A 12,502-nucleotide genomic window follows, 5' to 3' on the forward strand; every position below is an offset into this window, starting at 1 on the left:
AGGAAGTTGTGACTTCTGACCCTTCTTCTTTCAGTGGTACATCTAAAAACCCCTAAATAACAAATCCAGTGTTCTCAGCTGCAATTATGGAAGGCCACAGACCAAAAGTCTGACATTGATTTTTTTTTTTTTTTAAACCGTAAGACCTGATTTTTTTTTTTTTTTAAACCTCAGAATTTGACATTGATTTTTTCAAACCACTGGGTTTTTATTAAAGCTGATTTTTGCTGTTCGTGTCCTGGCAGTCTGTCCCAGTGCTGTGCACTCTTCTGGGAGAACGTAGTGCTGACTGGGTGCTGTTTGTGTGCTTAACCTGGTTACAGGTCAACTGGAGGTGGAAATTTGAGTTTTATGGGTGTTATCGGGATGTGAAATGCTGTCCAAGGAACATTTGCATTAAGACCTATGCACTTAAGACACCCTTAGGCTTCTAACAGCACCAGCTCAGGAGTCTGCCACAGAGCTTGATGTCCAACAAACCAGCTTGTTCTCAGCGCTGGAGGAGCAGGAGAGCTTCAGGTCTCAGTCAGCAAGTCCCAGCTCTGGTGAGGAGGGACAGAGGAGGAGCTTCCTTCTTTATTTTTTCTGGGCAGCTTTAGTTATTTCTTGATTTTTATTTTTTAACTTGAAAGGGAGGAAACCCCTAAATCCAGTATGTAGATAGAGGTCAGGGGAGGGAGCTGAGAATTTTGAAGGGTGGGTGGGTGCATGTAACACACCATCCCATCCAAGCAAAAAGTCAGTACTGCTTTTACAAAAGGCAGCGCAGCCTCACAATCACATGGGAGCGCTTGGAAGAAGACAGCTAGTACGTGGATGAGAAGCACCTTGTTGGTGTAGTCTGCCTGTGTTTCTGGAAGGTTTTCAATATGGTCCCTCGTGGTGGGCGCTTTTAAGGAAACTTGAGAATCATGGAATCACAGGATGGTTTGGGTTGGAAGGGACCTTTCAAGGTCATCTAGTCCAACCCCCTCCAGGGACTTCTGCACCCAGAGCAGGTTGCCCAGAGCTCCACGGTCCAACCTGACCTGGGATGGTGCCAGGGATGGGGCTTCTCCCACCTCTCTGGGCAAGCTGGGCCAGGCTCTCACCACCCTCATAATAAGGAATTTTTTTCCTTCTCCCTCTTTTAATTTAACCCATCACCTGTTGTCCTGTCACAACAGGCCCTGCTGAAAAGCCCCTCCCCATCTTTCTGACAGACCCCTTTAAGCGCTGAAAGGCCACACTAAGGTCTCCCAGAGCCTTCTCCAGGCTGAACACCCCCAACTCTCCCAGCCTGTCCTCGCAGCAGAGGGGTTCCAGCCCCCGATCGTCTTTGTACCCTCCTCTGGCCCCTCTCCAACAGGTCTCTGCTGTGCTGAGGACCCCAGAGCAGACCCAGTCCTGCAGGTGGGGTAACTTCATAGTCCTGAGTGGAGAAGGAAGTTTCTTGTGTGAATGAATGCTTGTCTAAGAGGTGAAAGGCAGGGGGAAGTGCATGGTGAGTTATCTTGCAGAAGAGAGGTCAGCGATGCTCTATACAGGGGTGGAGGCTGGGATCTCTAACCAGAATTGTGAATCGTAAAGTGGTGGTATTTGCAAGTGAAACAAAGTTTAATCAGGGCATGAAGGATGAAGCCTGACTTAAAGAATTGCAGAAAAGCTTTTATGCAGCTCATTGAGCATTAAAGTGGAAGAAGAAATTCAGCTGTGAAGTGGTGGAGTTTGGGGAAGATGGAAGGAACCTAATTTCCTCATTTCAACCTATTATCCTATCTAAAGCAGCAGGCTGTGAGCTGACTTACTGCTCAGGAACGAGATCTTTGGATGGCGATCGGCAGTCCTGGGGAAAGGTCAGCTCGGTGCTAAGTGCCAATCAAAAGCAGCAAACCACATTAGGGATCCTTACGAGAAGGAAGCAGGATGAAACAGAGACCATTGTTGTGCTCATATAAATCCAGAGTGCATTTTCCTCTTGGTAATTTTTCCAGTTTTAGTCCATCTCGGAGGCTCAGAAGAGCAGGAGGGATGGCCAGGAGTCCTGGCGCTTCTGTTTGAGGAAAGAGCAAGTTGGCAAAGGCTCCTCAGCCTAACCAAGAGATGACGAGGAGGCTGGAGGACATGACAGAGATTAAAGAGCCCACCAGGGCATTGAGAGAGTGGGTTGGGGTTGCTTGTCTAGTGTCCCTTTCAGTGCAAAGGCCAGAGGGAGTCAAGTGACTAGACACTAGCTGGTGACAGGCTCAAATCAAGCCAAAGAGGCATTTGTTTGCGCTGCAGATAGCCGAGCTCTGGTCGTTGTTGCTGTAGGAGGTCATGGATGCTGAAAGTTTTCATGCGACAAGGAGGGGAGCAGGACACCTTCATGACTTCGAAGTTCTTGAAACCATCTTTAGAGGTAATTCTGCATCACAGGCTGCTGGAAGGAAAAACAGACATCGGGGAAATTTTGGTACGTGCTGCCTTGTCCTTGTAATCATCCTAAGGCGAAGTCTGGCCACGGTGAGATACGGCGTGTTGGGCTACGTGGACCCGTTCTCACGTCGCGCTTATTTGTGATGCCCCGGGGATGTGGGGTTGACCTGAGGGTGCTGTGGAAGCACAGCTCCGTCGCAGGAGAAGTGGTGGTGGTCAAATGTAACATGTCTGGAAATACTTGTATAATTTTTATGTCCCCGCAAGTTTTCCGCTTCCTGTTCCCGTTAGCCATGCCAGTGAATTTTGAACTGCTGGACATTTTGCAGCACATCCTTCCCACCCTCCCTGGTGCCTGTGACACCACTTGGTCAAAGTCTGGGAACTGAGCTGTGGACATAAGCAGCACGCGAATATCCTCGACTGAGAAGTCCCTCCAGCATCCTCTCCCAGCTGGCCACGGAAGGGGACATGAGTCTGAGGTCACTGCCGCACCTGGGACACCTCAGCTACTTGCATGAAGCTCCCTGGGTGGTTGCTGGCAGCTCTGCACGACCGTTCAGATGGTAGGATGGAGCTGCCCAACCCTGGTAGTAAAAAGCTTTTACCTTCAGGGCCTAAAAACGTTCCAGGACAGCGCAGGGCAGAGTGCGTACTGCACAGCGGGTCCTGAGAGCAGCCTGCCTGGGCGAGCAGCCTGGCTGGCCGAGGTGAGAATGAGAATACAGAGCCACAGAACGGTTTGGGTTGGAAGGGACCTGGAAGAGCATCTGGTTCCAGCCCCCGTGTTTTGTGGACACGGCGTGCAGTTCAGTGGCGTTTAGCAGAGCTGCTTTGGTTTGGGTTTCAGCTGCTTGCTCGTCCTCTCTCTGCTCTCAGGACGTTTTTTGTGTGTGTGTCACGCTTCACCTGATGATGCTGCAGTTTGGCTCACAGGAGGGTTTTCAGTTGCCATGAAGGACTTCGGCCTATGCTGCACACTTCTCCTCACCCCCAGGATTTCAGGCACTTCTAATGGACCAATAACGGTGGGACAGTGATGGCACAGACACAGCAGGGTGTGTAGGTTTTTCTTGAGGTAAATGAAATGTGAACATTTTCTGTTCTTACTTTCACAGATCTACAAGTCATGTGCGTTAAAGTCCTAATTTTTTTTTTCTGCCTTTCCTCTCTTTCAGATTTTAACAGCGGGAAAATGCTGATGGACAAAAATGGATCTTGGTTTGCTAATTTCTCCTCGTTTATGAAAGGAGGTGGCAACTGGGTAGGGATCGGCCCCCAGGAGGTGGTAATCGGGCTGGTACTAACCCTCATTGACTTGATCACGCTCCTGGGAAACACCATAGTCTTCATCTGCCCGGTGGTGGAGAAGAGGCTGCGCACCGTCACCTACATGTTCATCATGTCCTTGGCCACGGCAGACTTCCTCGTAGCCTGTCTGGTCATGCCCTTCAGGTAAGGAGAGATCAGACGGAGGTGTGAGCTGCAGCGTCCTTCCTCTGCGCTCCGCAGCTGCTCTTTGAGCAGGGCTGGCCCCGTGCCCTGCCCGGGGCTGGCCTCTCCAGAGAGCTTAACCACAGATCGCTGATGGTATGCGCTTCCATGCCTCGGTTTCCCTACCCTTTGTAGTGGGTCCCCTTATAAGGAATGGAGAGGGACTTCCCAAGGGTACTGTTCCTGTTGGCTGCGGCTCTGAACCAGCCGTCCAGCTTTTCAGGTGGCTCCAGCGCGACGAGTCCCCTCTTCCAGGACTCGCTCTGCACTGCACGCAGGGCCAGCGTGGTTGCTACCTGACTCTGCGTGCTCCGGGTGTTTGGGAAGTGCAAGCTGAGGTCTGCCACTGGTGTGTCAGCACTAAGGGCAATGGCTGTGGTGATCCTGCTGGCATTTCAAAGGCAGAGCGAATCACAGAGTATATTTTTCCCTTATTTTTCTTAGCCAAGAATGATTTGAAATCAGTGAAGTTAAAGTCTGTGCTTTCAATTTTATGCTTCTTTAACCTTCTCTTTTATTCTGGTAGTGGGAGGGAGAAGTAAAAAAGTTCCTTACTAGCCTAAAAAAAAAGGATTTTTTTTTTTCTTACTGAACTTGAAAGGCTGTTGCAGAGATGTTGCTCTTCACATTCTTGGTGAAACACGGAATTCCCGTGGTTCCTTTTGGTTCAGACAACATACAGAGGCTTTGTGGGGAGGGCTGGCGACCTTGCAGAATAAATCTTTTTGGCTGCATAAACAGACTAGAACTGCAGTGGACAACTCGGGGGATTCGCTGCACTCGGGGGAGTTGTTTTGGCCCTGTTATTTGGCTGCCTTGGACGTTGAAAACTGGCAGCATTAACATGGGGACAAAGGCCATCTCCCCTCTGTTTATTCTGGTATGAGGAGGCTAGTTTAGGCGCCTCCTATGTTTAAATGGAGGAAGAGGCTCTTCAGAAGGCAGTTGTCCCTTTGTGAGGTTTGACAGCAGCTGAACAGGAGCCAGCAGTGAGCCCAGGTGGCCAAGAAGGCCAATGGCATCCTGGCCTGTACCAGCACTGGTGTGGCCAGCAGGAGCAGGGCAGGGATTGTCGCCCTGTACTGGGGGCACTGGTGAGGCCACACCTTGAGCGCTGTGTCCAGTTTTGGCCCCTCACTCCAAGAAGGACGTTGAGGGGCTGGAGCGTGTCCAGAGAAGGGCAACGGAGCTGGTGCAGGGTCTGGAGCACCAGTGCTGTGAGGAGCAGCTGAGGGAGCTGGGGCTGTTCAGCCTGGAGAAGAGGAGGCTGAGGGGAGACCTCATTGCTCTCTACAACCACCTGAGAGGAGGTTGTGGGGAGGTGGGGTCAGTCTCTTCTTCCATGTGGAAAGTGATAGGACAAGAGGAGGCAGACTCAGGTTGCTCCAGGGGAGATTTAAGTTGGATATTAGGAAAAAATTCTTGGCAGAAAGGATTGTCAAGCCTTGGCCCAGGCTACCCAGGGAGGTGTTGGAGTCCCCATCCCTGGAGGGTTTCCCAGCTGTGTGGGTGTGGTGCTGAGGGACATGGTTTAGGGACCCTGGCAGTGCAGGGGAACGGTTGGACTCGATGATCTTCAAGGTCTCTCCCAACCAAGTGATTCTGTGATTCTTTGTATTTACAGGAGCTTCGCTGCCTGGCTAAAACATAGTAAAACAAATCCAAAAATGGTTTATTTGTAGGCTCTGGATGTCTTGCGCTGCCAAATGGCCGTAGGTTGGTGTAGAGTGGGGGGCTGCACCCTCTGAGTGTTCCTGGAAGAACATGAAGAGGCTGAATCCTTTTCACACTCTGTGCTTCAGTTCTCACGGGGCTGCCCACGCTTTGGAATTTGGCGCTGAAGGATGTTTTCCCAATAAGCGGTTACAAACTGAGCTATAAGTTTATAGTGTCAGGTGGAAAAAAAAAGTAGTTGACGAAGCCCTTTAAAGAAATGGTACTGCCGAGTTCGAGTCTCAGCTCGGTGGGTTTTAAGGTGAGGTTCTGAAATAACCCGTCTGTGTTCACCCGTCTCTCTCCCCACCTGGTGCTACAAACCCCCACCCTGGTCCCTTGGATGGCAGGTTGGTCCTACGATGTTCTAACCTGCTCCTGTCCTGGTAAAGCCGCTGGAATGAAGGTAGTGACTTACCCGGAAGATTTGTATCGCTGATAGCAGGGGTTTGCTCTGCACTGGAGGAAGGTGGGATTGTGGAAAAGCCTCTTTGCCAGACAGGGGTGGGACGGGTCTCCAGGTCAGCTGATCTTGTTCCCTGAGGATTGCCAGCAGCTCCAGGTGGATGTGTGGGAGAGGACCTGGCTGCAGCAGCCTGGCTATCTGCTTCTTTCCCCACTTCCAGCCACCAGCCTAAACCGAGTCTGCAGGACCCAGGCTGGGCTTGCCTGCAAAACTACATGGCTGCCCCTGCCCTGCCCAGAGGGGTTGCAGAAAGGATCCACAGTAGCTCCCACCAAGTTTTCCCAGAAGAAGCTGTGCTGTTTCCCACTGCATGGATGAGGTCTCCACGACAACCTGTGGCAGACCATTTCAGTCCCCTAGAAAGGGAAAACCAGTGTGTCAGTCACAGAAGAGGAGCTAAAGCAACAATCTTTCTGCTGCCTGGAATTTCCCTGGGCTGCTATTGTTGCTCTCCATGTTTTTCTTAAGCCCAGAAATGAGTTTTCACCCCAGTCCAGTGGAGGTGTCTCAAGGGCTCCTCTCTGGGAGTGCAAAGCGTTACCTTTCCCTCCACGCACTCCAACCGTCCATCCAGGAGATCACCTGCTCCATTACCCCAACCTTCCCCAGGAACTGCAGCACCCCATTTGCGCTGCGAAGACAAAAGCTGAACCGTTGCTGCTTTGGAGCGAGTTCCAGCTGATGATGTCCGTCCCTGCTTCCTCTCTGACTTGCCTGTTGTCTGCTTGACTCCTCCACTGTCTCCATGCTCTTCTGCTCGTGTTGGACAATGCGTCCTCAGTTTGTTTTCTTCTAAATGGAGTTTGGGCATCTCTAGTTACCCAGCATCCTTCATTACTTCTGCCTCCCACCTGCTGCCGTGGTGTTTGCCATCTGGATGCTAGGAGGGAGCAGAAGCGAAGAGCAAAGGCAGGTGGGTGTCTCAGCAGCTCTAATTGCCCTGGTGAGACTGGTGGCATCGCCCATAACTGGAGTAAGATCTCTTCCTTGGCAGGGGCATAAAGGGAATGTGGCACTAGGTTTTGCTCGGTTAGAGTCGTAGGATAGCAGGTCGGAAGGAACGTCAAGGATCATCTGGTTCAACCTTTCTTGGCAAAAGCACCATTGAAACAGTATGGCCCAGCACCCTGCCCAGCTGGGTTAGGAACACAAAGGGGAAGGAAACTGGACAATTCCTGTTTCTAGGCTTCCGGGGAAGCGTTAAAGGAACAAGAAGCAGCAGATGAAAATATTTTCCATTGGAAAATCTGTCTGTGGCTTCTTGCACGCAACAGGAGAGGAGAAGAGCACAACAGGGATGAGAAGGGGACCACAGCTGTGCAGAATATGAGTGGAGGGGAAGGATCATAGAGTCATAGACCTCTAAAGGTCACCTACTCCAACCCCCCTGCAGGGAGCAGGGACATCTTCAGCTACATCAGGTTGGTCAGAGCCCTGTCCCACCTGACCTGGGATGGTTCCAGAGATGGGGTTCTCCTACCTCTCTGGGCAGCCTGGGCCAGAGTCTCGCCACCTGCATTGTAAAAAATGTCTTGCTTTTCTCTAGACTGAAACTCCCCTCTTTTAGCCTAAAACTGTCACCCGTCGTCCTCTCAAGGGGTGGCTGAGGGCATTGCATGGCGGGGGAGAACGGTGAAAACCGATGGCTTTGCTATGCAGCGAGGGAGAAAACAGCCCACCTAGGAGCGTGATGTCTTATTTAACATAAAAAAATTACAAAGGGGAGCAAAGAGCAGAGCAGAATTGATGCTTTGTGCCCTCCTGAGTGTCCTGGTGTTGCCTGGTGTAAAGACTTGCTGGCTCTTGGTGGGCCACATGGTGAGGAACGGACCCTGATGGCTCCACGGAGTGTTCTTTTACCCTGCTGATGAAGTGGCTGCTGTTCCACCTCTTTTCCACCGGCTTGGCTTTGTGTCTCTGTCACTCTTTTGAATTGCAGTTTGCTCCTCAGTTGGCACGTTAGCATGTGCCAAAGGGAAGGAAAAGAAATGATCTCAGGAGCCAGTTTGGCTCAGGAAAATGTGGTAGAAAATTAAAACAAGGTTGTCACCAGGTGCCTTAATTTCATGAGAGTAAGACTTTTGTTCCTGGCTTGGCTTGTTTGCAGGAGCAGTTCAGCTTAGCTTGTCATCTGGGTACTCCAGCCCACCCGGTTCTTAGTTCCAGCTACGTGTTTCTTTTTCAAGCATAAGAAAAACACGGAGGTGACTTCACCTCGGCTCATACTGTGCGTTCCTTTGGGCTTTTATTATTCCTTTTTAACCAGCAGCATTTCCAAGGTGCAGAGACCTTTTACACCAGAGAAGAAGGAACAGGTATCCTGTACCCTGTGTTGTGAGAACACCAGCTGGGTCAGGCATATCCCACCAAATGTGGGCTGATGAGAGCTGGTACCTGCTCACCGGGGATCTGTGTGCAGGGTTGTTCATGACAGCAGCGTGGTTGCTCCTGGCAGAACGTGATGCTCTCACCACGGGCTTTGCAGCATCTCTGGCGCTAAGGAGGGCTGCTGAGGACTCACAACAAGGCACTTAAGTCCATTACTTAGTTGCTTCAACTTCTGCAAGTCTCATTTCCCCATCTGAAAAAAAGAGCCATGAAACCTTTCCGTGTGTGTGGTGAGACCCTCCATGCTGCCCACGTGGAGGCCACCCAATGTGGGGCGCATATTTTTGCGTATCATCCTACAGAGCGAAAAGCTGCTGAGGGCTGGGGCCCTTCAGCAGCCCTGTACCCACCGCAGCAGCTGTCCGGCTCCTTCACAGGTCGTTCTAATGAATTGGTGCTGAGGGGAAGCGGAGCAGGAGCTGGTTTTGACCTCCTCCAACATCAGGTTGCCTCGTTGTGCCCTTGCTGGCCAGCAGAGCCCAGCTGTGAAGTGACAGGATAATCAAAGCTTTGCTGGATGAGGCAGCTGCTCAGCTCTTCGCATCAAATTCCCATCCTGGTTACTTCAGCAGCACCCCAGCAGCTGCAGAACGCTGGGGAAGGGAAGGGAAGGGAAGGGGAAGGGAAGGGGAAGGAAGTAGCTGTGACCGCTGTAGGAACATGCATCAGCTTTCCTGCAGCTGCCCTAAGTTCCTCCCTTTGCTGCTCGCTTCTTACAGGCTCCTCTTGACCTTCTCAGAAACAACTTTGGCATAACGTCTGCTCTCTGCTGGTGTGTTTACCTCGCTGAGGCATTTGGGAGCTGCGTAACGTACAAGCCACACGGGCTTTCTCCTAGGATTTCCCTTTTCTTTTTTTTTTCTTTTTTTTTTTTTTAACCAAGAGTTAAACTCCTCTAGTTTTGAAGCATGAGACCACCAGATGAAAAGTGAGTTTCTTGGAGGAGGGAGCATCATCCATGCCCCAGGAACTGGGGAGAAATCCTAAAAGCCTGTGCTGCACAGGACTCTGGAGAAAGCTGTGATAAACAAAGCTGGGCAGGTGTAAATTGGAGGAGCTTTGGGGACAGAGCACCGCTCTCGAGGCAACCCCTCAGAGTGCAGGCAAGAGGCGTAGGTCTGGTGGTCTTCAGCCAGGCCCTGCCTGCGGGCTACTGCCTTGGGTCGCGCTTTGAGGATGAATCCCCACGGTCTAACTGAGCTCCACACCCATCTTTAGTGCCTCCGTGTTAAAATACGGTGTTACCTCAGTGGGGTCTTGAAGAAATGCGTGAAATCGATCCTTCTAGCTTGGATTTCTACCCGTTTTCTCTCGCAGTATCATTTACGAGGTGACGGGGATGTGGCTGTTTGGGAAGCTGTTCTGCAAAGTCTGGATCTCCTTTGACGTCATGTTCTGCACTGCATCCATCGTCACGTTGTGCTTCATTAGCCTGGACAGATACTGCTCGGTGGTGACCCCGTACCACTATTCAAGAAGGATGTCCCGTGGCAGGTGAGCAGAGTTGCTTCTCGCTTTGGGTCCATCCAAATTTTCCCTTGGCCGTGGCCTGTATTGACTCAGGACCATGTGAGCTGTTGACAGTTCCTGCCCCAGAGCAGGGCGACGAGGCAAAAGGATCTTCCAGCATTTAGAACCTCACAGAAAAGTTTTCATGTGGTGCGGGAGAAGAGGAGAATGCAGGAGTGCTGGTTTGACAGAGCTTGTGGGAAGGCACTTTTTGAGCTAAGGATGGGTCGCAGAATGAGGTAGAAGCCAGTGATGGGGGCTGACGCGTACCTACATCTTCAGCCCTTTGCAGGCGTTTCCTGGGGATCTCCCCAAGGAGCAGGGGAAACGACTCTCAGAAGAGCGCAGGTAGCAGCGGTCTTCCCCCCTCACACTCGGTGTTTCCTGAAGCGGCGTTCATGGGGGGCGTGCAGACAGAACGGGATGAGTTTCTGGGGTCCTCTCAGGGTTCCATGTGAAATGTTGAAATGAGGGCTGCAGGGTGGGGAGAGTTGTCCGAGGGTGGACAGGGAGGACGCTGCAGCTGCAGGGTGCTTTACAAGGTGGGATTCAGGCTCTTCTGGGGATGTTCTTCACGCTGCAGCTCTTGTTGTGAATGGTTTGTGAAGGGTGGGCAGTCACCAAAACGAGGAGGGGGCTGCGCAGCTTTCCTTGTCACGGAGCAAACCCTGCGGTGGTACTGAGGACCTGGCGTCCATCAGATCCACCCCTGTTCCTCCTCAGATGGTACGATGGGGGCCAGGTATTAAATCGGAAACCGAATCAGAACGGTTTGGGTTGGAAAGGGCCTCAAAGATCATCTAGTTCCATCCCCCTGCCACGGGCAGGGACACCTTCCACTGGACCAGGCTGCTCCAAGCCCCGTCCAGCCTGGCCTTGGACACTGCCAGGGATGGGGCATCCACAGCTGCTCTGGGTGACCTGGGCCAGGGTCTCTCCACCCTCACAGGGAAGAACTTCTTCCTTACGCCTCATCTAAATCCACCCTCTTGCAGTTTAAAGCCATCACCCCTTGTCCTATCGCTATGTGCCCTTGTAAGCAGCCCCTTCCCAGTTTTCCTGTAGCCACCTTCAAGCCCTGGAAGGCTGCTATAAGGAAACAATATATAGAAAAGTCTACAAGCTGTTGTTTTAAATATGAAGAAAAACCCTCTGTGAAACCTTTTTTCTTTTTCAGGCAGCTCTGAGCATCCCTTCCACTGACCCAGATTCTGTACACCCAGTTACCCCGTCACTAGAGAGGTTCTCGTACGGACTGGTTGTGCCCTGGCTCTTCCCTCCTCCCAGCCCCGTGGGGGTGCTGAGCAGGGACATCCCACCCGGGTTGCCATGGGGATCGAATCGTACTGCGTGTTCTCAACACAGAATTACTCAGACCCTCCTCCCCTCCCCGTCTCTTTCCTTTCGCAGATGCATCGTGATGACCTGCATGGTCTGGGTGTACTCCTCCCTCATTTCCTTCCTTCCTGTCATGCAAGGCTGGAACGAGATCCCCGGCGTGGACTTCGATGCAGGCAGAGAATGCATCTTTGTCACCAACTGGATTTTTGCCATTGTGGCTTCTGCTCTGGCGTTTTTTGTCCCCTTCATGGTCACGTGCAGCATGTATTTCTTCATCTACCGCGCTTCACGGCTCAAGGCCACTCGTATCACATCTCAGACCCTGGAGATTCACTACCACCCCAACAGCAAGCGGCAGAACCACCTGCAGCTGGAGAACAAGGCCACGCGGACCATTAGCATCATCATTTCTGTCTTCGTGCTCTGCTGGCTGCCGTACTTTGTCCTGAATGTCTGGCTCGCTGCCAGAGGCACTGACTCCACCAGCACGGTCCTCGTCGACACCTTCAAGATCATCACCTGGTTAGGGTATTGCAACTCCACCATCAACCCCATGCTCTATGCGTTCCTGAACCGGGACTTCCAACGGGCCCTGAAGAAGCTCCTCGTCTGCAGGCACAGGTCTCAGGTGGACATCGGAGAAGACATGGTTTCCATCGCCACGTTTTCCAGGACTGCTCCAGACCTAGAATATGGCATTACGGTGCCAGAGCCCAACGGTGCCCTGAAGGGCAAACCCAAGTAATAGGGGTTTGGAATCCGTTGCTGGAAGTGGTGGTACGGAAAGTGCCAGAGCTCCTCCTAACACAAAAAATAACGGGTAGGAAACGGGAAGGAGGGGCTGGGACGTTACAGCTGGGGGCATACCACGAAGGTGCATTTTTTTCACCTGCCACAGCTTCAGAAATTAAGAACTTTGATATTTTAGGAGCAATTTATTATGACTAATGGAGATAATTCCTTCCTAGGTAATTATTTTTTTAACGAGCATTTCCTAATATAAATTCAATCTTCATGCTGGGGAAAAAAAAAAACAGTATGACAACGTGAACTTGTCTTTGTGTCACCCTGGTGATCTACAGTGTAAGGTTGGGACAGTTTTACAGTATTTCTTCTTAGCAAGCCACTGTAGCTCCCATCTTGCAGCTCTCATCACAAATCTGAGCAGTTTTAGTAACTCCACGCGTGCCAGTC

At 51.5% G+C, this 12,502-nt stretch overlaps 1 protein-coding gene across 1 annotated transcript; it reads left to right on the forward strand.

Annotated features, from left to right (window-relative positions):
* Window positions 1–3,575: 3,575 nt before the first annotated feature.
* On the forward strand, window positions 3,576–12,053 carry LOC104488512 (octopamine receptor-like; the record flags this gene model as incomplete). Its single annotated transcript, XM_010133985.1, has 3 exons — window positions 3,576–3,852; window positions 9,776–9,952; window positions 11,378–12,053. Coding segments are annotated over 3 exons (1,130 nt in total), but the record flags the coding sequence as incomplete, so codon positions are not given.
* Between the last annotated feature and the right edge of the window lie 449 nt (window positions 12,054–12,502).

Source organism: Buceros rhinoceros, unplaced genomic scaffold (genome assembly GCF_000710305.1).
Source record: "Buceros rhinoceros silvestris isolate BGI_N320 unplaced genomic scaffold, ASM71030v1 scaffold424, whole genome shotgun sequence".
In the NCBI taxonomy this organism is placed as follows: domain Eukaryota; kingdom Metazoa; phylum Chordata; class Aves; order Bucerotiformes; family Bucerotidae; genus Buceros; species Buceros rhinoceros.